Below are 22783 nucleotides of genomic sequence, written 5' to 3' on the forward strand. Positions count from 1 at the left end.
GGTAGAATCATTGCAGTGAAATGTACAATTTGAGTTGTGAAGGTAATTTGTCAGTGTTTGTTGGCCAGGGTGTAATAGTATGTTAGCCCGATTGTGTAGAATTAGACAGTATGACCCAATGTGTGTAAGTACAGCACTTTTAAATACTGCCCTACAAAGTTATCACTTGTGTGATACAATCTTTGAGTGACCCTAACAAGTCGGCTTTACGCAGGATTGGCTGTAGCCTACTCTCCAAGCCATATCCACAAGCCAAAAACTGCTTGGGAAGAGTATTGTGTTAGTTAATCAGAATCAGAATCAGAATCAGAATCGTATTTTATTATCGTACGTTTACACATACGAGGAATTTGTTTTGGTCAACACACCGAGGCAGCCATCTGCGGCGCCAACTTATTAGATGAGAAATGAGAGAACAGGAGGAAGGAGGAGGAAAAAAACAGTCCTTTCAATGAAACGAGAGGGCACTCGTTTCATTGAAACGAAGAAAAACCTCAGCACATAGCAACATCATAAAAACATTATCATCGAAGACTTGCACATGTGGTAGGGGGTAGGGTGTCGGGGAGGGGAAGTGTCGCAGCACAGACACTGGGGGGAGCGCGCAGCGCGCAGCCGCTCAGGCGCATCGCATCAACCCTCAGCAGACTGCACTGTAACGGGGGAGGGAGGGGGGGTGGGAGCCAAGAAGGCGTTGAGTAGGAGGTGGTGTGCGTGTTATCTTCATGTGGCTTTAATTGGGCACAGGTCCTAAGGTCATGAGTTTTTATCCCTGAATGAGACTGGACCAGCACTGGATTACAATGGCAAACAGTGTGCATTTTCCTGGATGAAAGCATCTGGAAAATACTCAACTAAAATAACAACAATAACTCAGTAACAACATCAGAGAGTAGAAATCACTTTAAATGTGCGCAGTTTTGGAATCGCTGCGTTATCTCTGGGAAAAATAAGTCAGTGCATATAGACCTACGGTACAGTTCAAAATAGCAGACAGCAGAAAAAATCCTGAGGTAGGACTTTCGAACTGAGCCTTTTGCATAATTCCCAAGTGTTGGCGTTTGTGGCAGCACTACAGTTGCACACACAATCAAAATAAAAAGGGATATTAAGTTAACATCCATTGAGTTTTATGGACAGGCAATATTGGCTAGCAGTAAAGGAGCAGCCATTGAGATAATGCACGGTACCACAGATTTTCAAGCTACTGTTTTGCATAATTTCAGTGTTCATCTTTTGTGGGACACAATAATAATCTGCGTTTTTGAGTGGTGTTTGGTGGCAGTTTAAGGGGGAGGATGCTCCCGGCTGCATGGTGGTCTCTTAAGGGCTGATGATGCAGGACTCCTGGGAACTGTTTAAAAGAGTAGAAAGCTGTATGCAGGGGGTGAGAGAGCGAACAGAAAGTGGTGTGGGTTTTTTGTACGGCCGTAGCCTACTCCCAGGGGAAATAACAGGGAAGCTTTGTGCCTGGAGGGAAGATAGGTAGTTTGGGGGTAAAAGTGCTAGTTAGATAGGCCATTTTGTTTTACTTGGGGAGTGGTACCTTAAGGAGGCTCTGTGAATTTTAGCAATAATTTGGGGATCTCGCCCGTGCGTGCATGGGAAGTGCTGGTTGTCTTGTGTGATCCTTATTTTAATTTGAACATAGCCAGTAGGAGGGTGGAGCTTAAGGGGCCAACTGGGCAGGGCCTAATTTATGATAACTATCGGAGTTTGTTGTGTATCCCTTTCTAGTAATTTTGCAGTGGCGTGGTATGCTATGGTTCAGTAGATAAATTTATTAACTGCAGTTAAACAGATGGTCTGATGTGGTGTGTGAACTCCCTACGAGTTGTGTTGCCTCCTTGGGGAATCTGGGTTCCTCTGAGAGGTTGATGCTGGCTTATGAATTAATGTAATAAAGATTTTTCTTTTTATTATTCTCAGGCGTGTGTCTTCTGTTCTCCATTACTGGACTTACCCAGTTATTTAAAATGGTGGCAGCATCTTTTCTGGTGGCAGTTGGGCTGCCTTCCTGACATCGCTTTACCTTGAATAATAAGACTAAAGACTATAACGTTACACTAAAGCAACTCAAATAAGGGTTTGATATATTTTAACACATTACAAAAAACAAGCTATGGCTGAGAGAATTAATGTGATTGTGAATGTGATTTGCAAGCACAGAACTGTTCTTTGTTCACATACGACCACAAGGTGGAGATAGTTCTCTCTCTTTGCACTCTGTTGTATTTGTGTGAGCTCTAATTTACTCATCCCCCCCATTTTATGTTGATTTATTAAAATTCCCATAAGGTTGTGTGAACTTCTGGGTGCAGCAAGGTGTACAGACAGATTAGGTTGTGGCAAATCCCATAGGCCTACATCAGATGTTAATGTTGGTGAAAGGGATATAGCATGTCATTGCAGACAGGGTTAGCCTGCCATCCCTTTTCATTCCCAGACTCTCTTCAGATTTAGTTCTCTGGTCATCCATCATAGTTGTTTTCCTTTAACTGGTCTTCACAGTGAGCTTGTGATCAATCAAGTACCTGTCACGTCAAATTTCCCTGTGGACCAAGTACAAAAACCAACACCCCAGTAAAGGACTGCATGCACCAGTGCTTCAAGAGATGTTATCAAATGAGATTAAAAATAGGGACCAGATTTATTATGGCTATACCCTTCCAATAGCTGTGTGTGTGTTCCCTGATGGCTGTTTCGTTTTTGATTTAGAATGACTCCCATGCACCATCCAGGAGGGGCACTAATTCCAAGGTGAAAGATTTCATCCCCTCCCCATCCCTATAAAAAACTTGGATTGGTTTTATGATTTTTCTTTCTGTCTGGTATGAACACTCAACTTGGTAAATTGGGTTTCATATAGAAGCAAAGCATTATTGGCAACAACATGTCAAATATTTCCAGTCAGAGGGGTGTTACTGGATGAAAATTGCTCAGACATGCCAAGCATGCATTTTAGGGGCTGGACATTGTTCTGTTTTCGAAAATAGGTAATGTTAAAATAATATTTTTCTTGACTCATGTGGTTTAGGATCATAAATGCTTTAGAAAAAACATGATTAAATGATAGTCCAAGTATAAAAATAACACAAACGCGAGCAATGACGCCTTGTTTCAAAACTCACTGAATCGCATTATTATTCTTTAATATTATTCAGTTGCACGCGAACCCTGTTGTGCCGGAAGAGGTGAGTCGGTTTTTTAAAGATAACGTTAGACTAAAGCTGAATGTGTGAATAGTATAATTGAAGAAACCTAGTCACTTGTTGTGGAACAAAGCCATGTAGCCTAATCCATGATTTCTACGTTATTTTAGCTAGCATTTGAAATCTCAATTTTAAAATAGCGTGTAGACGTTAAAGTAGGTTAGCGGCTATATTGCTAATGTTACTCCACCTAGCCTATCTAGTTCGCTAACTTATTTTGTGATGCTGTGGACCAACGGTCAAATAACTTTACGAATATTGTGAATATTGTGTTTATTTATTTCTTTATGCAAGAGTTGAAACGGGGTATGTGGCATCCATCAATCACAAATTGGCCAATGTGATAGTATTTAACCCACTGTTGTGTTTATGCTATATTAGTTCCCCGATTTAACGGTGAGTTGACACACATTTAAATATGCAGATAATGTTGCTAGCCAGCTATTGCTAATTGCTAACATTTGACATGTTACTAGTTTTCGAGATGTAATGGTAGCACAAGGAGATGAACTATGCTTTCGTCTATAGTCTAGCCAAGTCATTGTCAGGTGGCTTATTCTATTAAGAGCCAAGGAAGCTCGGAGAGCTATCATCAAACAACTTTATATTTGAAGTGTCCAGCCTGACCTGGAGCGCTGCACGACCTATGATTAGCATACACGCTGGCTGACGTTACTTGAGCAATATGACTGGTTTGTCATAAAATGGGCAAATGATTACTGTAATTTGTAGCTTTTGGTTGCGAAAGGCATTTATGTCGAGCCAACTACAGAAAACATTGTTTGATAGTCTACGTTAGCCAGTTAACTTTCCTACTGTACCATACCTGGCTAGCTACCAGGTGAACTGAATTGTAAACGCAGGGGGTGGGAGTTCAGAAGTGAACTCAGCTTTCATTATTTAGTTAATATTTCATTTACTGTTAATATTTCATGTTTGAAATCGGTTGGGCCATTCAAAGTCGTTATTTCCATATGTGCAAAACTACAACAGAATTAAATTCTACTTCGTAGTCTAGGGGCCAACGTTAAACATACATGAAACTCGCCACCTTCGGTGCGTTGCAGCTTTGAGGGCGTGGTTTGGTGACGCATTGCGGCTCGAGAACCAAGGCGCAGGAGCGCGCGTGTCCCTGCTGTCCCCGGTTGTACCGACAAGCAAGACAAGGCAGCGGTAGGGAAAAGGGGCTCTCCTTGAAAGAACGCGGTGGAATTCGGCCTTAACAAAGATGCCGTTTATGCAACTGAAAAATATCTGAACAAATAAACTTTTGCTTCTATCATAGTCCATTTTATATTGTTTTTAATATGACGGAGAGACGGAATTGAGCCAGTGACATCGCTCTCGCAGGCTGGAGCGGCGTACTCGCTGTCGCCGGCCCATATAAAAAAGAAAAACAACCCCACACATAGATCTGATCCTGCGTCTCGTTTGTTTGCCTTTCTTCAATCAATAAATCCCGGACTGCAGAATCATGTCGGGCGGACAGGATGAAAGCTCGGTCCGTGTGGCTTTGAGGTAAGTCACTGACATTTTATTGCTTTTGCACAGTGATGCTCTTGCTGATCGCTCATGTACCTGCTAGCTTGTTGCAAGCATGCATCTCTATTGGAGCCAAATGGCTGATTTTCAGTGTCAGGGCCTGGTGCTTTTAAGTGATATAGGCAGCGATGCAGTTTTCGTTGGTAACTTTATATTTAATTAGGAGTACGAATTTGTGTGTTGGCGCATTGTTTTATTTTTTGTAAAGGAATACAGTCAGTTAATCTGCGTTTTATTTTGTGATGACTAGCAATACCCCCCAATGCTTCGTACTTCGTGTCTGGAAGTGCAGAAATCCTGGTAGCATTGTAGTAAGCCAGCTAGTTAGCTAGCTGTTATGCCAGTAGGTAGTATTATTCAAGGCTACGTGGAATGTCAGTTTATTCATTAAAATATTGGAAATCTACGGAGATTCAGCCTCGCATCCAGGGAGTGAACTGCAAGGTGAACAAATGGGCGTTGCTTTCGCTGGTAGTCTGTCAAGTGGGAGCCAAAGGAGTGACGACATTACTGTTTAGTAACGGATGAATCGTTGGAAAATCACAATATTCTGCTATGTTTATTTCTGGTTCTGCCCACGATGCCGAGCTCAAAACCTTAGGCCGCAGTCCAAACAGGACGGTTGAACGACCGTTAATCGATGAAAGAGGAGCTTTACTGACACTCCTACTGTCAGGAGTCGCCCACCCTGCGCACTGTTAATGTTGAAATTGTTGCTGAAAACAGGACTCTTTGTTTGCCGCTCACCCAACCGCCCAGTAATTAAATGCTTCATCATGACACTACAGTGCTTTAGTGCTCTCTTAGCTTATCAGATTTGAGGTGTCCTCTTCTTTTTGGGCCTTCAGGCTACATTTTGACTCGGGACGTAGGCTATTTCTGCAATAAAAAGCACCTCAAAAGCATCACAGCGAGATCCAAAGGAGTTTTTTTTTTTCTTTTTTTCTTTTTTTTTACAAATAATCAAAAGCTCAAAAGTCTTGTTTTACAATTAGCTGATTGATCATGTTGAAATAGTGTTAAAACTGCTATAGGAAGATGATGGATATAAGCTCATTGTTTTCTCAGGTGAGCTGCGAAGCATTCTCAGTCTAGAGCAGAGGTGTCAGTGTTAAAATGGAAGCACATAGTGTGTCCCATCTGCTCCATGGTGCAGACCTCACACCCTGACAGACATGTGGCTGGGGGCAGGGGGGCAGAGGGGGGTGAATCCCAGCCAGCACACACTATTAAATCATAACGTCAAAGTGACAGGAAATGTAGTGCTAAAAGGGAACATTGGTACGCAAAAGGAGGCTAATGCTGCTGTCAGCCCCCCACCAGTCTACAAAAATCAGTCTAACATGCCTGCATCTTCAAATCCCCACTCAGCCGAGGAGCTCTTAGCAGGAGGCTGTGATTGTCAGCAGCACTCATGCTGATGCAGGAGATATCGGGGGACATATGCAACCTCTGTCGCTCCCTGTCTCGTCTTGCCAACAGCTGACATCGATAAGTGGCGTTGGCCCTATTGCACGTAGACGGGTTTGTGGTTTTGTGCCCCGTTGATGTGCTCCGTCAGCCATATTTGAGTATTTACAGAACAACGTCCATTATGAACAGAAACGAGGCTCCTGCCATCCGCTGAGCTTTCTCCTGCTCCTTCTCCTCAGGGACTAAAATGTCACCATTTCACCGTCAGTGCAATTATGACAAGCCATGGATGAATAGCTGCAGATCATGTTTGACCTGTTGTCTGAAAAGGTGACAGCAGTTCATGTTTCCTTGTAAATGGTTATTGTCTTCATAAAACAGCCATGCCTTAGGAAGTATTCTCTCCCTTGTTGTGGCGGATCCTGTTTGATAGGTTCTGCAATTATTTTTTGAAAGCAATATACACTGCAACCTATAGCCTATTTATTCTTGACGTAGATAATAGTGTGTAGTTGAAGGACTGCTGACATGCTTTTTTACTGTCATACAATAAGCATTGTTTTATCTCCAGTACACACTGAGAAGTGAAGACAATGAGTAGTGAAGTACTGACCACTAATCCTTGTGTTAGCGGTTGTGGGGGTTGTTCACCTCAGTGTCAGTGGAGCTGTGGGCGGGGCTTATCCCTCTCCCCTTGTGAAGGCCCATCACTCAGCCTGACCGCTGATCAGAGAGGCAGTAATACTCTCATTAGGGAATGGTTGTGTGCGGGCGGACCTGCACTCTAGAGAGTCTGACCCCTCTCCGCTCCAGTCCTGCAGTGTATCCTCATAACAAGCCGCTTCTACCATTGTTCTCACTGCGGTCCACCTGGAGATATGACCTCTGTCCTGGGTAACTTGGTCCATGGTCTTGTTATTTTATTTTCTGAGGAAGAGTTTTGCTGTGGCTTTACTGGGGCCGTGGGCTCATGTGGTTGTGACCCTGGTTGTGCTGGTATGACAAGGCTGGGCCCTGACATTGGCTTTGCATTGTTTTTGCTCACAGTCTCACACTGTAACGCTGCTTCAGATGGAGAGAGCTGCCCAGGACCGGAGTACATGTTTGTTTGAGACATACGAGTACATTCATGAAACTCTTCTGCATTTTTCTTTGTTTCTCAATTAATAATGTGGATTCTGCTAGAGGTTCTGCCGCACCCTGCCACTGGATGCTAATGCTAACGCTGATGGCAGGGCTGAGGCTGTGGGGAGGCGGCTTGTTAGCACGAATGCATGACAGGCAGTGATGTCACCACCTTCTAATATTCCTCCAGGTTGACGACATGAACCTTTTGTTTGGCAAAGCAATTTTTTCATTTCGGATAGCTGTGTGGGTTTGCCTGGCAAGCTAAGTGAATTCCATTTCAATGAGCTGTAAATGTTGTTCTACTAGCTAATTGTGTTTCATGTCAATTATCTGCAAAGGCTGCCTGGCAATAGTTGTGTATAATGCGGGTTAGAACTCAGCAGCAAAGGTTGCATGTTCCATTTCTCCTCGGATGACACACCGCACCTGTTATATGTGTATTATTTCAGCAGCGATGTTTGTGGAACTTGTCTGTATTTGACACAGTGGAATAAGTGTGCAGCTCGTAAAGGAAAGAGTAATAAACCAGCCAGCCTCAGGCTGTGAAGGGTAGACTGAAATGACCTCTTCCTCCTCCCGTTCGTCCTAGTGTCTGCAGAGCCTCCCGCTTCTCCCGCATCAATTTCAGACCCTTGCACTGATTGTAGGTCCTCCATCTTCACCCTGCTGCACTCCTTTCAGTTCATCATGGTATTATAAATGCCCAGTCAATTTTGGAATGGAATCATGGAAACCAGGAAGTGTTGATCAGGACAGGTTTGATCTGATTTAGTGCTTAGACGAGGAAGTGTCACAGACTGCACAGTGTGAGTTGTAGTGGGTGTAACCTGAAAGGAGCTAATCATGCTATTGCAACAAAGTAATCGTCCAGAGCTTCAGTAGTAGAGTCAATGAGGTGGGATCATGATGTGCTAAAATAGAGAGAGAGGCCTGTGATAGTGACATTTATGGTGGTGTAATGTCTATAATTATACAGGACATATTCATAATTCATAGTTTAGAGTTAGCTTTTACTTAAAGTGATATCAGATTTGAGTTATAGATCCTCTCCTCCCCCAACCTCACATGCAGGTAATCCAGAAGGAAGGGTTTATGCAAATCTCTGGTGATAATTGATAACGGTTGTGACTGCGTGCATTGTTGCTGTGAGGTAATCATACTGGGATGGTTCATATTGATAAGAAAGCAGATGGCCGCAGTGGGTTTACAGAGGTTCACTTGTTCATAGTGCTGTGGTGTACCATACAGTTTCTATCAAATACTGGCTATGGTCAGGCCAACTGTAGCCGGTAATCTAGCTCATACACGTTTAGTGTATTTAGTGTGGGCCAACTAGACTGGTTTATTTTGTGTCTACAATATTTTGCGCTCCTGAGCTGATTGATTGTAGAAGGAAAAGAATTAGTGGCTGACCGCATTCTTCAGAGAACATGCTTAGATTGCACCTTCCCAAACACTAGACGTTGCAGAAATAGTATGGGCATACAATCAAGATTTGGCATTGGAAACTGAGAGTCCATAAAAAACTAGTGAATTGCAAGTTGTTAAGAAAAGAACATAGCTGCCGGCTGGTTTGCAACAGGAACTCCTCAGGCAATGCAGGAAGGAATACAGGGAACTTGGTCTCCCTGTTGACAGACAGTCTTTGCATCGGAATGACAGCTGGAGCACTGTGACCTAACGGGCAGAACAAATCAACTGACAGCCGTTAGTCTTCAGCATGAGGACATATTGATTACTTCCTTAGCATTCAGTTTGCTTGAGATGCTATCTGAACATGAGCTGAGGAGACTGGTGAAGCCACAGCACTGAGCAATGGAGAAAAAAATGGGTCTTGTTCATAAGGCATTAAAAAACTATGATGGATAATAAATGCAGTTATCTGCAGCAGGAAGGGCAGCTCCTCTTTTCTCCTTCCGCCTTGCTTTTTTTGTGCAGTATAGGTAATATGGCAATTAATTATGGCAGTGTTATTGTGCGGGTGTCTCATTATTCACGGGAGGAGCATAGTAATATTTGGCTGCGCTGTGATTTCACCGCTTATTAAATGCGATATGCTGAACCGTAGGGGACAGAGCGCAGAAGTGTGCAGTGTACAGTAAAAAGAGCCGTTGTGTGAGCGTTCATTGTTCGCTGGGACAAAGGGGTGGGTGGGTTTGAGGGGGGTGCGTAGCTCTCAGGCCTTCCGTCTTTGTCATGTAAGACACACCTGTTGAAAACGGTGACCTGCCCAGAACAAAGGCTCCCCTGCTCACATTACACTGTTCTGGTCCGCTGGGCTGCCCTCGGAGGCGGACTGACCCAGATGAGCGGTCCTGGGGACTGAGGGTCACTCACCACCGCCTCCCTTCTGCCAGCACTCTGACCCACGAAGAGCAGCCTGTAGGCCTATCTCTTTACAACGAAGAACTTTCGGGAACTTTCCTGTGATACTGTAATCTTATTTCCAGTATCCGTTTTATTTTATTTAGGATAGCATGACCGGCCCTTTCTCTGTCGTTCAATACCATAGCAGGACAGAACATTTGTCATGTGCAAGTTAATGATGTAATGTATTTGGCATTAATTAAATGGTTAAACAAGCGGTCTTTTAAGCATTTTTCCCCCTCAGTGAACTCAAACCCCGATGTCTCTAAGTTGCAAGCTACTGTAAGTTCTGGCAGCCATACAGAGCGCAGATTATTTTAGTAGGAGACAGCCCTCAGTATAGCCTACACTTAAATCTGACACGCACGGAACCGTGCCCGCGGTCGAGAGCCGGGTCATGCGCGTGGCCCGCGGGGAGACCGGGCTTTCTCCAGAACCCCAGGACCCCGTGGAACCTCGGCTCAGTCAGCGTGCGGCGTCTGCTCGCGTGCAGAACCGCGCCGCTAGCACGGTCCCGCACCCTGCCGCGCGCGTGCTCGCTTACGAGATTACGGCGCAGAATGGAGACCCGCCTACTGCACCGCGGTTGGATTGTGCTCAGAAAGCAAACACTTCATGCAAAACAAATTGCGGGTAATTATACAGTGACTTGCCTGTGTTCTCTCCGCCCACGTACGCTGTATTTGTCTCTTTCTCCCTCTCATTTTTTGTTTTGCTCTTTCTTTCGTCCTTTGAAGCGCTGGAAGCGGAAGTGTAATCCCGCAAATCCCTCTGATTGTTAAAGTTCCCGCAGTCGCTCACCTGGGCTTTGACATGCGTTGTGCTAGTCTCTAAACATGCAGAGGTGGGGATTTTTAAGCCCTTTCAAGCGCACAGGCATTTGCCTGAATGAAAGGGACACCTTCTTTGTGTATCACGTTTGAAAGGCTCACAAAAAGTTATTCACGAAATGGTCAATTTCACATATAAGAGCTCTCTTTGGTAGATGATGTCATTTCGCAGGTATCTGTTATCTGGTTTATTTTGAAACTGAAAAACGGTTCAACGATCTTTCAGCTCTTTCACAGCAACTTATAATGTACCTGTGTAAAGGAGGGAGAATATTGTGTGCAGAAATAGAAAGTGTGTGCAGACACATTGTTGACACCGGATTGAATTTGGACATAGTGCCTGTGAGTAGAATGTATTTTTATATTATTGATATTAGTCACTGTTTGTGCTTTGTGACTGTCCGCTTGCAATTTAATTTGTGAACTGATGTGTTTTATGCAGTGGACATTCACAGGTCAACCACTGTGAGACTGTTGCAACACATTAAAACCTAGGCTAAATCTTGCGGGGTGGAGTTAGCTGTGACCATACAGATAAAGCACAAAAACTACTTTGTTTGCACACTTTCTTAAACAAAACTACAACACACTGCGTTACGCATGACACGACAATGCAGTGTTCAGACCGTTAAAACGTGAGCGCAGAGCTGCGCGGCTTTGCGCTGCGGTGCACAAGGCCGCGGAGTCGCTCGTGCGAGGGAGCTGCAGTCGCGGAACCTCTTTCTGCAGCCTCAGAGACGCCGGCGACGGCTCGGCCCGAAGGTCACACAAACCGCCGGGCTCTCCCAGGGCTCCGAACACAGATAGAGCTGTGTGTGTGCGTGTCTGCCTCAGCCTGTTTTCTCTCCTTCAGGACTCTTCGTTTCGAAGGCCTTTTGTATTTCAGATCGGCGAGTCAGCGGGATTCTGCCTTTTGTGTCTGAGAGCCGTTTCTGCGCGGGCTCCTGTGATGTTTTCTCAAAAACAAGGCTTAGTTTTCCCTCGCCATTTAGCATTTTTAGCAGGTGGGAGCTATTAGTGTATCATTTGAACGAGTTGCGTTGTTCAGTTTGCATGTTTCCTATTATTTAGACCTCCCCCTTAAAAAAACAGGATAAGTTAATGTCATCATGGTGTCTGTTCTGCATATTTGTTGGTATAAGTCACTTTTTATTGTTGATCCTTTGGAAGATGCAGAGCCTTGGCAGCCTTTTTAAATTATTTGCTTTTTCAAGTTGTATCAACATACACTGGAATTCTGTGAAAGAGAATGTTTTATTCCTTTGTGCTTATCTAAAAGGGACAGGTGTAAAGGTGCACAGCTGCTTGGTAGATGGTGATGGTGATTGTTCTTGAAGTACAGTGCTTGTCTGAACTTGTGCTTCTTATACGGTCTATTCATGCTATTTTGTACTACATTTTGGGGTAAAAGGAATGGGCTTCCGATAATGTTCCATGGCAGTACTGCGGGAGGAAAGCAGACAGTTCATGTGTTTGTATGCAAATTCAGTCTCATTAGCATATGTGTGGGTGAGGTAAACCTGTAATAACTGTAAACCACAGCTCAAATGTGTGTGTGTGTGTGTGATTGTATACTGTAGCATTAAGATTTACCTTCACTGGAACTAAGCGGCCTAACCCAAAGCACGTAAAACAACCTCAGACCCAAGGGGTGTCCAGATACTTTTTGTCATATAGTGTATGTGTAATTCTGTGGGAAACTGAAGCCGGTACTCCACTGTGGTGACAGCCTGTGTGGTCCCCACACATCTCCGCTGTCCAGTTGTTGTGGTAAAGAGTGACAGTTCAATCCACACGCTGTTTCAGGACTGCTCAAGCTTTGAAATGCTCCAGTAAATTGCTGCAGTGGCAGCGCATCTTGATAAGCAAAATAATTCCTGTGGTGTAACTGACGGATGAAGCAGAGTTCAGTCCATGGTTGTGGATCCAGGACTGAGTCCTATAGACAAGATGGGTGGATGTGTGGAAGAGATGTGTCTGGGGTTATGACGTAGGGAACCTGTGAGGAGTCTGCAGTGTTTAGGCCAGCAGGTTGGATCACGGCTCAAACACAGCAGCAGATCTTTTGTAAATGGGTGTGGGATCACTTCCACTCTGCGGAGTGAGTGCTTGCCATCTTCCCCAGACTCTGTTTAATGGTTTTCTGAGGCAGCTGGGGCGTGAGGGGCATTAACCCTGGTGACCAGCTCATCATCCTCAAGCCCTGCCTTCAACAAGGCCCCCCACCCCCTTCTCCCCCACTGCTGCTGACTCCTCTTCCATATGTCACCCTGATGCACAGCAACTGAATTCATTGTAAAATCAAGAGTGAATTTAACTGTAATGGACTACATTTGGTCCCAGTTAGATTCAATTTCTCTGTTAGGGTTGATTTAATACTGAGAATCTTTCTGTTTTTCTTGTCATTCAACTCTTCAGTTATCAGCCTCTGGTGCATGGGGCCCCCTGTTACCAGCCCACCCCACTATACACCCCCCACCCCCACCCCCAGGAGACCACCAGGATGGGGGTGGATTATGCTAAAGAGCTGGGTCCACCTGCTGCTTCCATGCGGGGCAATATGCAAATGACGTTAATCTGCTCATACATATTCATGAGGCATGTACAAAAACCTCGAAGAGAACCAAAATGTGGCCGTGAAACTTGAAGTGACTCACATGACACATCCACTGTCCCATCAAAGACATTGTTTCCGTGTCACAAGATCTTTAAATCGTTCCTGGCCTAGGCCCAGATTCAATCAACGTTTGGGTCCCACTTGCAAGCAGTTATTGGTGTTTTTCTTCATAAACGCAGTTTAGTCATTCACTCCCCAAACTTTTTTGTTTCAGTATGGACCACTGTAGTCAAAATTTGAATCTTTATTAACAATCTTATAAGGCTATGGTCCAGAGAAAGGTTCTGGAAGCCCTCCCACCCATCGATGTAAGCATGAATGGATGAGACAGAGAGTCACAGCAGCAAACCCCCCTCCCCCAGAGGGGTTTACGCTGAACAGATCCAGCAGCAATGAGGATTATTATTAACCTTCATTTAAGTAGGGTAGGTTGCTGCATGTCTTTGGATGAGCGAGGAAACCGGAGTACCCAGAGGAAACCTTGCTGCCCAGAAAGGACAGTGTAATAAACGCATGAGGGAAGGGCTGGGGTGGAGGAGGGGGTTTAGACTGGCAGCGTGCAGTAAGCATTCATGCAGGAAGAAGCAGGTTTAGACTGGCAGCGTGCAGCAAGCATTCATGCAGGAAGAAGCAGGTTTAGACTGGCAGCGTGCAGCAAGCATTCATGCAGGAAGAAGCAGGTTTAGACTGGCAGTGTTCAGCAAGCATTCATGCAGGAAGAAGCAGGTTTAGACTGGCAGCGTGCAGCAAGCATTCATGCAGGAAGAAGCAGGTTTAGACTGGCAGCGTGCAGCAAGCATTCATGCAGGAAGAAGCAGGTTTAGACTGGCAGCGTGCAGCAAGCATTCATGCAGGAAGAAGCAGGTTTAGACTGGCAGCGTGCAGCAAGCATTCATGCAGGAAGAAGCAGGTTTAGACTGGCAGTGTTCAGCAAGCATGCATGCTGGAAGAAGCAGGTTTAGACTGGTAATATGGAGCAAGCATGCATATAGGAAGAAGCAGGTTTAGACTGGCAGTCTGCAGCAAGCATGCATGCCAGAGGAAGCAGGTTTAGACTGGCTGCATGCAGCAAGCATGCATGCAGGAAGAAGCAGGTTTAGACTGGCAGTGTTCAGCAAGCATGCATGCGGGAGGAAGCAGGTTTCAGACTGGCAGTGTGCAGCAAGCATGCATGCAGAAAGAAGCAGGTTTAGACATAATATGCAGCAAGCATGCATGCAGGGGGAAGCAGGTTTAGACTGGCAGCGTACAGCAAGCATGCAGGCAGGAGGAAGCAGGTTTAGACTGGCAATGTGCAGCAAGCATGCATGTAGGAAGAAGCAGGTTTAGACTGGCAGTCTGCAGCAAGCATGCATGCAGGAAGAAGCAGGTTTAGATTGGTAATTTTCAGCAAGCATGCATGCAGAAAGAAGCAGGTTTAGACTAGCTGAACTAAGCGATGTTCAGTTTACAATGAACAAACTGAAAGCAACATTTATCTTTAATTGATTCAAAGTTAAGGGCAAATATTGATTGAATCCAAGCCGTAGTGTTTGTTTTAGTAGAAACAGAGGCGTATGCACGCGTGCACACCCTCATGCCCATCTCTCCCCATGACTGTCTCATCTCTGCCTTTCATGTTTCCCCACTGGCCCCAGACAGCGGCCGTCTTGCCCCCAGTCGTATGTTTAGCCATTGTCTGCAGCGGCCTTTGTGGAAGTTTCCTAGCCACCGGTCCTCTGTTTGCACAGAGCTGTCAGCCTTCTGTCAACATGTCATGCCTGAGCAACAGTGAATCCTGAGTTTTCCAAGGGGGGGTGGGTGAGTTGGGCGTGGCAGGTGCTGGATTGGGGCCTTTCCAAAACCCTGCTGTATTCCGCTGCTGTAGCGGCGGGCCAGATGACATCACAACCAGCAGGACTGTAGCCACACCGCTGATAGAGCGCAGGAAATATGTTAGCCTGACCCTGGGGCTTAAAAATGTCAGTCTTTGTTGGTCTCTGGTGCATTTACAAGTGTTTTTAACGTGGCTGCAGAAGCGTCCGGCTTGTCTTCGTGTCAGAGACATTTCCGGTTGCCATGGCCTCTTGTGTTGTCAGAATTCCCCTTTGAGGGTTTTACAGCTAGTAGCAACAGGAACATGTCCTCGTATAAGCTGTATAGCTTGTGCTCAAGGGACTCTTTCCTCTTTTTCCCCTCATTAACATGAAGTGATGGGTGATAACCATACTCTTGTTTTCCTGTTAACAAAGGGAATTCTGCACAGTGACCTCTCACCTGGGAAGCACAGCACTACGCCAGTTTTTGGCAAACAAAGTAGAGGAGACCTCTGGGTGCTCAAATGTCCTGCAGGCCACAGAACATTTCCAAGTCAACAGGCTGTTTGGAAAGGGTGTGGTATAGCAAGTGTGGCCTGCAGACACATTCTGTTTGGACATCAGGAAACATCAGGCACAGGCTTTTTCCATGGTAACTGCAGCTGTTGGTGTAAATGAAACTCCCAAAGCCCAACAGAATTTCTGGCATAATTCTTTGTGTTCTTTCGTTAGAGAATTTCACTTGTCCCCAGGCAGAGCCTGTTTTGACCTGCTGTTTGATATTGGGGTGAGCGTGACTAGCATGCGAACAGTGCATTTCTAAACCGTCAGTGCTAACCTGTAAATTACGTTTAATGAGCGGGACCTGGGGGCAAGGAGTGATTTAGCCATCAGAGGGAATGTTTTATTTAGCAGGAAAATCATCACACCGTCGCTGATCTCACTTGTTGTTTCTTGTTTCATTCTCTTCATTACGGTCGGTCAGATTAACAGAACTATATTCTGGGCCACTATCATCTTTAATGAAAATACCAGCCAGTTTATGCGATGTACTGAGCATTTTGTGATTGTGTGGTTGCATAAATAAAATTTCAACATCAGAATTATATTTTTCTAGTGGTATTTTCTAGTGAATACCATTTCAACATTCAGAGACTTTTACCTGCCATCACCTTGTGGATATGGTTGACTGATTCCCTACAGGGAAGGTCCCCATTGACCCCGGCTGTGCTGCAGAGAGGTGCGTTTGTTAAGAGTAAGAGGGCGCTGAAAGCCAGGGCGGTCGCGGTGATCTTTTTTAGCGCTGCCGCGGTGATGTCGCTGACAGATGTGTGTGGGGGGGGATTTAATGACATTTTGAGATGAAGTGGCTGCGCAGCGTTTGCTCATCGGTTTGGATGGTCTTCCGATGCTAATGTCCCTCTCCTCCTGCATTCAGGCGCCCGGGACCCTGGGGGGGGGAGGCTGCAGGGGCCCAGGACGGAGGAACAGGTTGTTCGGTGTCGTATGTCACCTGACGTCTGTTATGTAAAGCGGTTAATTATCCTCAGACTGACGTGAGTTGTGACACAGAGTGATCTGGAGGCCGTGGAGGGGTTTAGTCTCCGGTGGTGGAGGGAGAAAGCCTTCTTCCCTTCCTGCTGCAGGCGTTTCAATGCTGAGGCATGAAGAGGTTTGCCTGTCACAGTCCCTGTTACCATGGTCACAGTCCCTGCACTGAAGCTGGCACAGCCGCTGTTACCGTGGTCACAGTCACTTTGCTGAAGCTGGCACAGCCCCTGTTGCCATGTGTGATTCTGAAAGGTACCCCAGGGTGTGCGTCGTACTGAAATACTCATTAATATCCCCAGAAACCACAACGCAATGCCAATGTAGAGATCTCAGAACTAATAACGACACCAAAAGAAACAATAACATAATTTGATGCATAATGTTTCCGATTGCTTTATTCAAAGGCAGAAAAATCCGAATGGACAAAATTGTCCTGTCTGTATTCTATAATAATCTTGTTTCCTGAGGCTGTGGTCAGGCCTGCGATGGCTTAATGATGGCGCTGACATTTCGCTGTCCTGTATGACGTCAGACAGAGGAAGGCAGACACGGCTTCTCATGTCCGGGCTGGTGAGTTATCGGAACAGGGGAGACGGAAATCTAATCAACCCTCAGTCTCTGCCGTCACCGTCTCTGCAGATGGCTTTATGATGAATTGGTGGTGTTTATGGTTGACTGTAAGGAAATTATTGGCGTATGGTAAACCCTGGAATACCCAGCATAATGCTTGTGCCTATTGCCCATTGACACAGTTGACACAAAGTATCTTGTGCTCCTGAGATAAATTACTGTGGCGTGTTGAGTGAAGACTTAAGTTCTTTGAACGAGTGTTCAGGACAGCGTGCCGCAGTCCTTTAATAGTGGGAAATATTTGGAGGCGTGTCTTCGTGTGAAGTGTGGGCGGGCCCCAGCTTTCCTCTGACTGTAATTGGAGTAATGAGGCTGACAGCTGGGGGTTAACTACAGGAGTCACATGGTGCAGATTGCTGTACATTACTATAACTCCACACACACTACTGAGCTGTACTACGACTCTATTCTCACGCTGAGGTTATAATGGAACAAAATTAACTTTAAAGAAATAATAATGGACACACAGTAACCGTGTTTTATTATTGTGGTTTAACATGCAATTTAACATGATGGAACAACGTTCTGCTAAAGGCAAAAAGCATGCTCTTTATTCAAAGCGATGAAATGCAGCAGCCTGTCAATGCATTTTAGTTATATTTTTTCCCAGCAGCAACTGCCCGCTGATTTCTTTGAAACGTCAAACCCTTATTACTGTTACTACAGTTGTGCGTGGTAGTTCAGTCATTTCCCTCTACTGTGCATGTGAACTAATTAATTAATTTAATAAATTGTAAATGCCACTTTTCAGTTTTCCGTAATTTTCAACAATTTTGCCGTTACTGCTTTGTGAATTTAGCCAATATTTTCTATGACAAACATCCAGCCTTAGTTAAAAACAGAACTGTACTATAAGTCCACACACACAGTGAGTTTATAACAGTTTGTAACTCCACATGCACACTGTATGTATACCTCTCCATACACTGTATGCCCTGGCCCCCGAGGTTCTTTCCTTTCTGCTGTAATACAGACTGTAGGTTGAGGGCTCAGTTTTCAGAGTGACTGGTTATTTGTGTGGAAGATTGAGCGGGACGGCAGGGGAGTAGGGGGGCCCAGGACTGAGTGGGCCGGGGGGGGGGGGGGAGTCAGAGAGGCCAGGGGGGGCGTACTTGGGAGGGAACGCTCTCCCAGAACCGTCTGTGAACTGCTCACCCTCAGCTACTTAGCACTCATTACTTAACGCACCCAACAATTTATTTAAGGGAGCGTTATAACAATGCCTGGGTCTGGCCGGCAGGTCTGGGCGTGCTCAGAAGCACGCTGGTATCGTTTCACGCCCCCGGGACACCACAAGCATTTTCACTGCGGTGGCCAGGCAGGACCGAACAGCGCGAGCTCATTATGAGCCCGTAAACACAGGCCTCGCTCATCTGAACCCAGCCCGGCCCGCTGCGTGTGTTTGAGCTCCTACAGCAGCAGGGCGGCCTGATTCCCCGCCCCTGCTTCGCCGCTGCTGCCATTTCCCCTGATCACGGCTGGGAAACCCTGGAAACGGAACCAGGCCGAAGGCCAGAGCGCCTTCCCTGCCGCAGCGCCCTTGTGGATCTCGCCCGTGTGCGGCAGAAGGAACGCTGGCACGGAATCGGCAATGCCAGGCCCTCAGCTGAGGACAGGGGAGCACAGAGAAGCCCTTTGGTTTGCACCACCTTTATGAAAATAGCTCTGACGTGCTGGCGCTAGCTCGTAATAGCCGCACGCTTCCCTCATTCACTCATGTCAGCGTGAGGAACATTTAAGACCCTCTATGTCTGAGTTCCTAGTGCTCTTCCGTCGTCTGTTGCCATTCGGTGAGAGAACTTTGTACGAACCTTGCACTGGCTGTCAGGACTTTTGGGGCCAGATTAATAAAATGAATTAGGCCTGTGTGTTTTGCAATGCGTAGCCTGTAGCCATCCTAACTTTCCCAACGTGCTGCATAGACGCGTTGCTTTATTCCCCTCCCTGGAGAAAGAAAGGTGCTGCGTGTGGTTGGGAGTTACTCTGGTGCTGTTCCAGCTGGCATTGTCACACTGCCGCAGTCTGGAGCTGGAACTGTAGCTGCCTCGGTGCTGCGGGTATCATCTCAGATGAGGTCCTATCAGCGATCGTTTCATTGTAATTCCAGTTCGCATCTGTGCAGTAGCACTAGAGAGCTGATGCAGTGCTGTTTCAGAGGGTATTTATTGCTGTAGCTCACATGTTTACCTGGGAGCAAACAGTCTGATCTGCTAATACAGCTGAGTGTCTGCTGAAACATCTGATGTGCGCTACAGTGCTTTGCTGAGGAGTGCGCAGTGTCCAGACTTGCCACCATTGTGTCTATTCTGAAATTCTACACCCCCCCCAATGCTCATGCAAACAGATTTATACACACACATGTAAACACACACACACAGACTTACACACACACACACACGCACACACAGACTGTCAGACACGCACACACGCACAGACTCACACACACACACACACACATACACTGTCAGACACACACACACACACACACACACACACACACGCTCCTCCATGCACATTCCCTGCACTCTGTCAGTCTCTCAGCCATCTGGTCCCCCAGCAGTACTGACCTCACAGCGCTTTCCCCACAGCCCTCACTGGCCAGCCTCCACAAATAGAGCCCCCGGCCCCCGCCCTCCCCAGGCCGGCACCGCTATCCCTCTGCCCCAAAACATGAGTGGGGGAGGGGGAGGGGGCAGGGTCACTTATTTTGTGTTTTTTTTTCTCCTTTCTTTATTCCCTGTTCTTTGTCTGTCATCTGACATTTAGCCTAAGTCTATTCAATGAACAGTTTCAAACACGCAGTTCCTGTACGTGAAGCAAGTACACTGAAATACCCTTTTAGTCCAACACAGTTTGGCATAATATTGTGCCGTTTTTAAGGAATGCACTGTGTGGTGAATTTATAATCATCCTTTCCCAGACACAACCTTTCCCCTTTTTTTGTTGCTAGGGCTGTCTGTCCACTCAGCTGCTGCTTCCTGCGGTAGACAATGAGTATCAAGCACGATGTTTCTTGTGCATTTTTTATGAAATATCACTGTTGTAATGCCCACTCAGCTGATGAGGATTCACAGAACAAGCACGCCCTGCAGACAACTAATTCATTAGGCTACTTGGTGAGCATGTAATAACGACTCAATAATCAGCCAGTGACCCCAGTAGCCATTCTCAGAAACAAAACCTCAGTATAACTGCATACTGTATAACCTGCCCCTGAGTACCAATTTTATCCAGCACTAAAAAATATATACAAATTAAAATGACATAAACCTTGTCATACTTAATGCAGGTTGCACTCAGATTTAACATTCTGCTGTGCTACTGGGATATGCCGGTCAGTGGGATTAATGCGGATTCTCGCTTCAAATCCTGACCGTTTTTCAAATGTAGTGGTGAAGCTGAGAATGCACACGGCACGCAGTGCTTTATGGGTAGTACTATCAGTCTCTGCACTGGACATGGTTTTGTTGGTTTAGCCTTTTTTTAGATAAATACATGTAATGGAATATGAAACGAAGAATGCAGAATACTGTACTAGTCTAAAAATACTACACTCTGACTTTGCTCCCAAATTAGACAGGCTTAGTTAAATTTTGAACTAGCTACTTTGGTCTGTGGCCCGGCATGTTTGTGGAGCGGTCCATCCCACAACAAACAGACATGCCTGGCTTAGAGAGCCCACCCACAGACGTGCATGCATTCACGCGCTCGCGCCTACACACACACACACACACACACACCCACCCACACACACCCTGTCTCTCCCTCCCTCCCTCCCTCCTCACTGCCCACCATCACTCCGTCCTTCCTCCCGTCCCCCTCTCTCTCTTTCTGTCCGTCTTCTCGGAGCCGGGGTGTTGGGTACAGTAGCAGGGATTCGGTGTCTCACAGACACAATGTCGGCCCTGTCGTCCGGGCAGAGCCCCGCTGTCTTTGTCCGCGCCCACAATGCGGGCCCTTATGCGGTGAGTCACGATCAGGTGACTCCTCGGCCGGCCGCTCGGTCCGTTAGCTGACTGTCAGGCGCGGACCGGAGGCCCGGGCCGGAGGACAGAGGGCGGATTGTACCGCGCGTGCGGGGAGGGCGTGCGCCCGCTCGTGAGGAAATTGCCCCTGTTTGTGCCCCATAAAGAAAAATAACCCTAAAAAAAACGCGGAGTGTCAGTGTTTATCTAGCCCTTTTCCAGTGTTTTTCCCCCTGGAGTGCTGAGACACAGTGAGCGTTCTGTCTCTACGGGGTGGTGGAGTGTGCAGGGAACACTCACACGCACTCAAACACTCGCTGTCTGTCTCTCTAAAGCACACTTACTGTACAAGCGTATGCTCTCTCGCTTTCTCTCTCTCACACACACACACACAAGCACATACACGCACAAGCATGCACAAACACACACACACACACATGCCCAGAAATCCTGTTGTCCAGGGAGCAGTAAGAACAAGAACCCTGAGAAAAGATTAAACAGGAAAGCAATGGCCTTGCAGGCCTTTCAAACTTGTGGAATGTTTTCCTTCACATTTCATGAAGGCCCAATGCTTAAGCTTTCAGAATAAATAGTAAAAACCTTCTCTGAACTATTTGTATTGGCTTTCCTGGCATGTCATGTCATTTTGGGGTCACATGCCATGTTTTGCCCATAGTGGTGTCCCTTGGGATTTACCAGTGTAAAATCTAAGTTGTGGTAAAGGACTGATGTTTGGCGTGGTAATGTGCAATGTCTTTTTGATTACGTGTTTCCGTAAACCCCTCCCCCTCGGTAACTGGTTTCCGCGTGACTTCCCCTCCAGGATCCGCCCCCAGCTTCCTCGGGAGAAAATCGAGGGATGTCACATCTGCACATTTTTGACGCCCGGGGAGCCCCAGGTGATTCTGGGAAAGGACAAGGCCTTCACCTACGACTACGTGTTCGACATGGACTCGCAGCAGGACGCCATCTACGCCAACTGCACGGAGAAGCTGATCGAGGGCTGTTTCGAGGGCTACAACGCCACCGTCTTCGCCTACGGCCAGGTGAGCTTCCCCAAAGAGCTCTTCATCCGGAGTCTCCACTCAGATCACCCAGACTCACCTTAATGGAAAGCGCTGGTCAAAATAAGTCTAAGAACAAGCTGTTGCTATATTAGAATACAACAGAGAATACAATGAAGTTTGCTTAATGATGTTAATTGAGTACAAGGATCACGGATCGACGGTCATCTTCGGTAATGTGTGGTGAGCCTTCTGGCGCAAAACGGCTGCCGTGCATCACCCATTGGTGGTGGGCGAGGTGACTTCCCCTTCACTGTAAAGCACTTTGAGCATTCGCGAAAGTGCTATATAAATGCAAGGATATTATATCTTTGTAATACAGTTTCAACAGTAGGTTTATTTTAAATGGTTTATTGTATTTTTATTACGGCTGCTGAACAATACTTGCGCTATAGTGTTAGTTTGGATAATAATAATACATACAGTTAAAAATTAAATGTATTGTTCTATCAAAGGTTCTGCTAGATTTTCTATAAATGTAATTTAAAACAGCGGTGTCAGAGGTGCTTGCGGAGATGCAGTTTCAGATATCCTAAGCCTTTACAAAGCTGATTTACCCTTACACATGTGCTGGCCATGAATAATCCATCAATACAGTAGCTGATGGTGTTTTCTTATGATGATACTAAGTTTAGTGATAATTTTCTTACTGATGTTCGTAACATTAC

At 46.1% G+C, this 22783-nt stretch overlaps 1 protein-coding gene across 12 annotated transcripts in view; it reads left to right on the forward strand.

Moving 5' to 3' along the window:
• The first annotated feature begins 2977 nt into the window (after positions 1-2977).
• Positions 2978-22783, forward strand: part of kif21a (kinesin family member 21A) — a 44168-nt gene continuing 24362 nt past the window's right edge. For 3 of the 12 annotated variants that reach the window (XM_064342990.1, XM_064342991.1, XM_064342992.1), the window contains exons 1-4: positions 3299-3518; positions 4280-4385; positions 4683-4730; positions 21875-22097. In XM_064342990.1, coding sequence (XP_064199060.1) covers positions 3500-3518; positions 4280-4385; positions 4683-4730; positions 21875-22097 — 396 coding nt within the window. In that variant the 5' untranslated portion in view covers positions 3299-3499. Of the gene's footprint in view, positions 2997-3175; positions 3195-3294; positions 3519-4279; positions 4386-4682; positions 4731-21874; positions 22098-22783 lie in introns of those variants that run through there. The other 9 variants (XM_064342982.1, XM_064342984.1, XM_064342983.1 and 6 more) reach the window with 8 other exon arrangements.

The sequence above is a fragment of the Anguilla rostrata genome, chromosome 7, assembly GCF_018555375.3.
Source record: "Anguilla rostrata isolate EN2019 chromosome 7, ASM1855537v3, whole genome shotgun sequence".
NCBI lineage: Eukaryota > Metazoa > Chordata > Actinopteri > Anguilliformes > Anguillidae > Anguilla > Anguilla rostrata.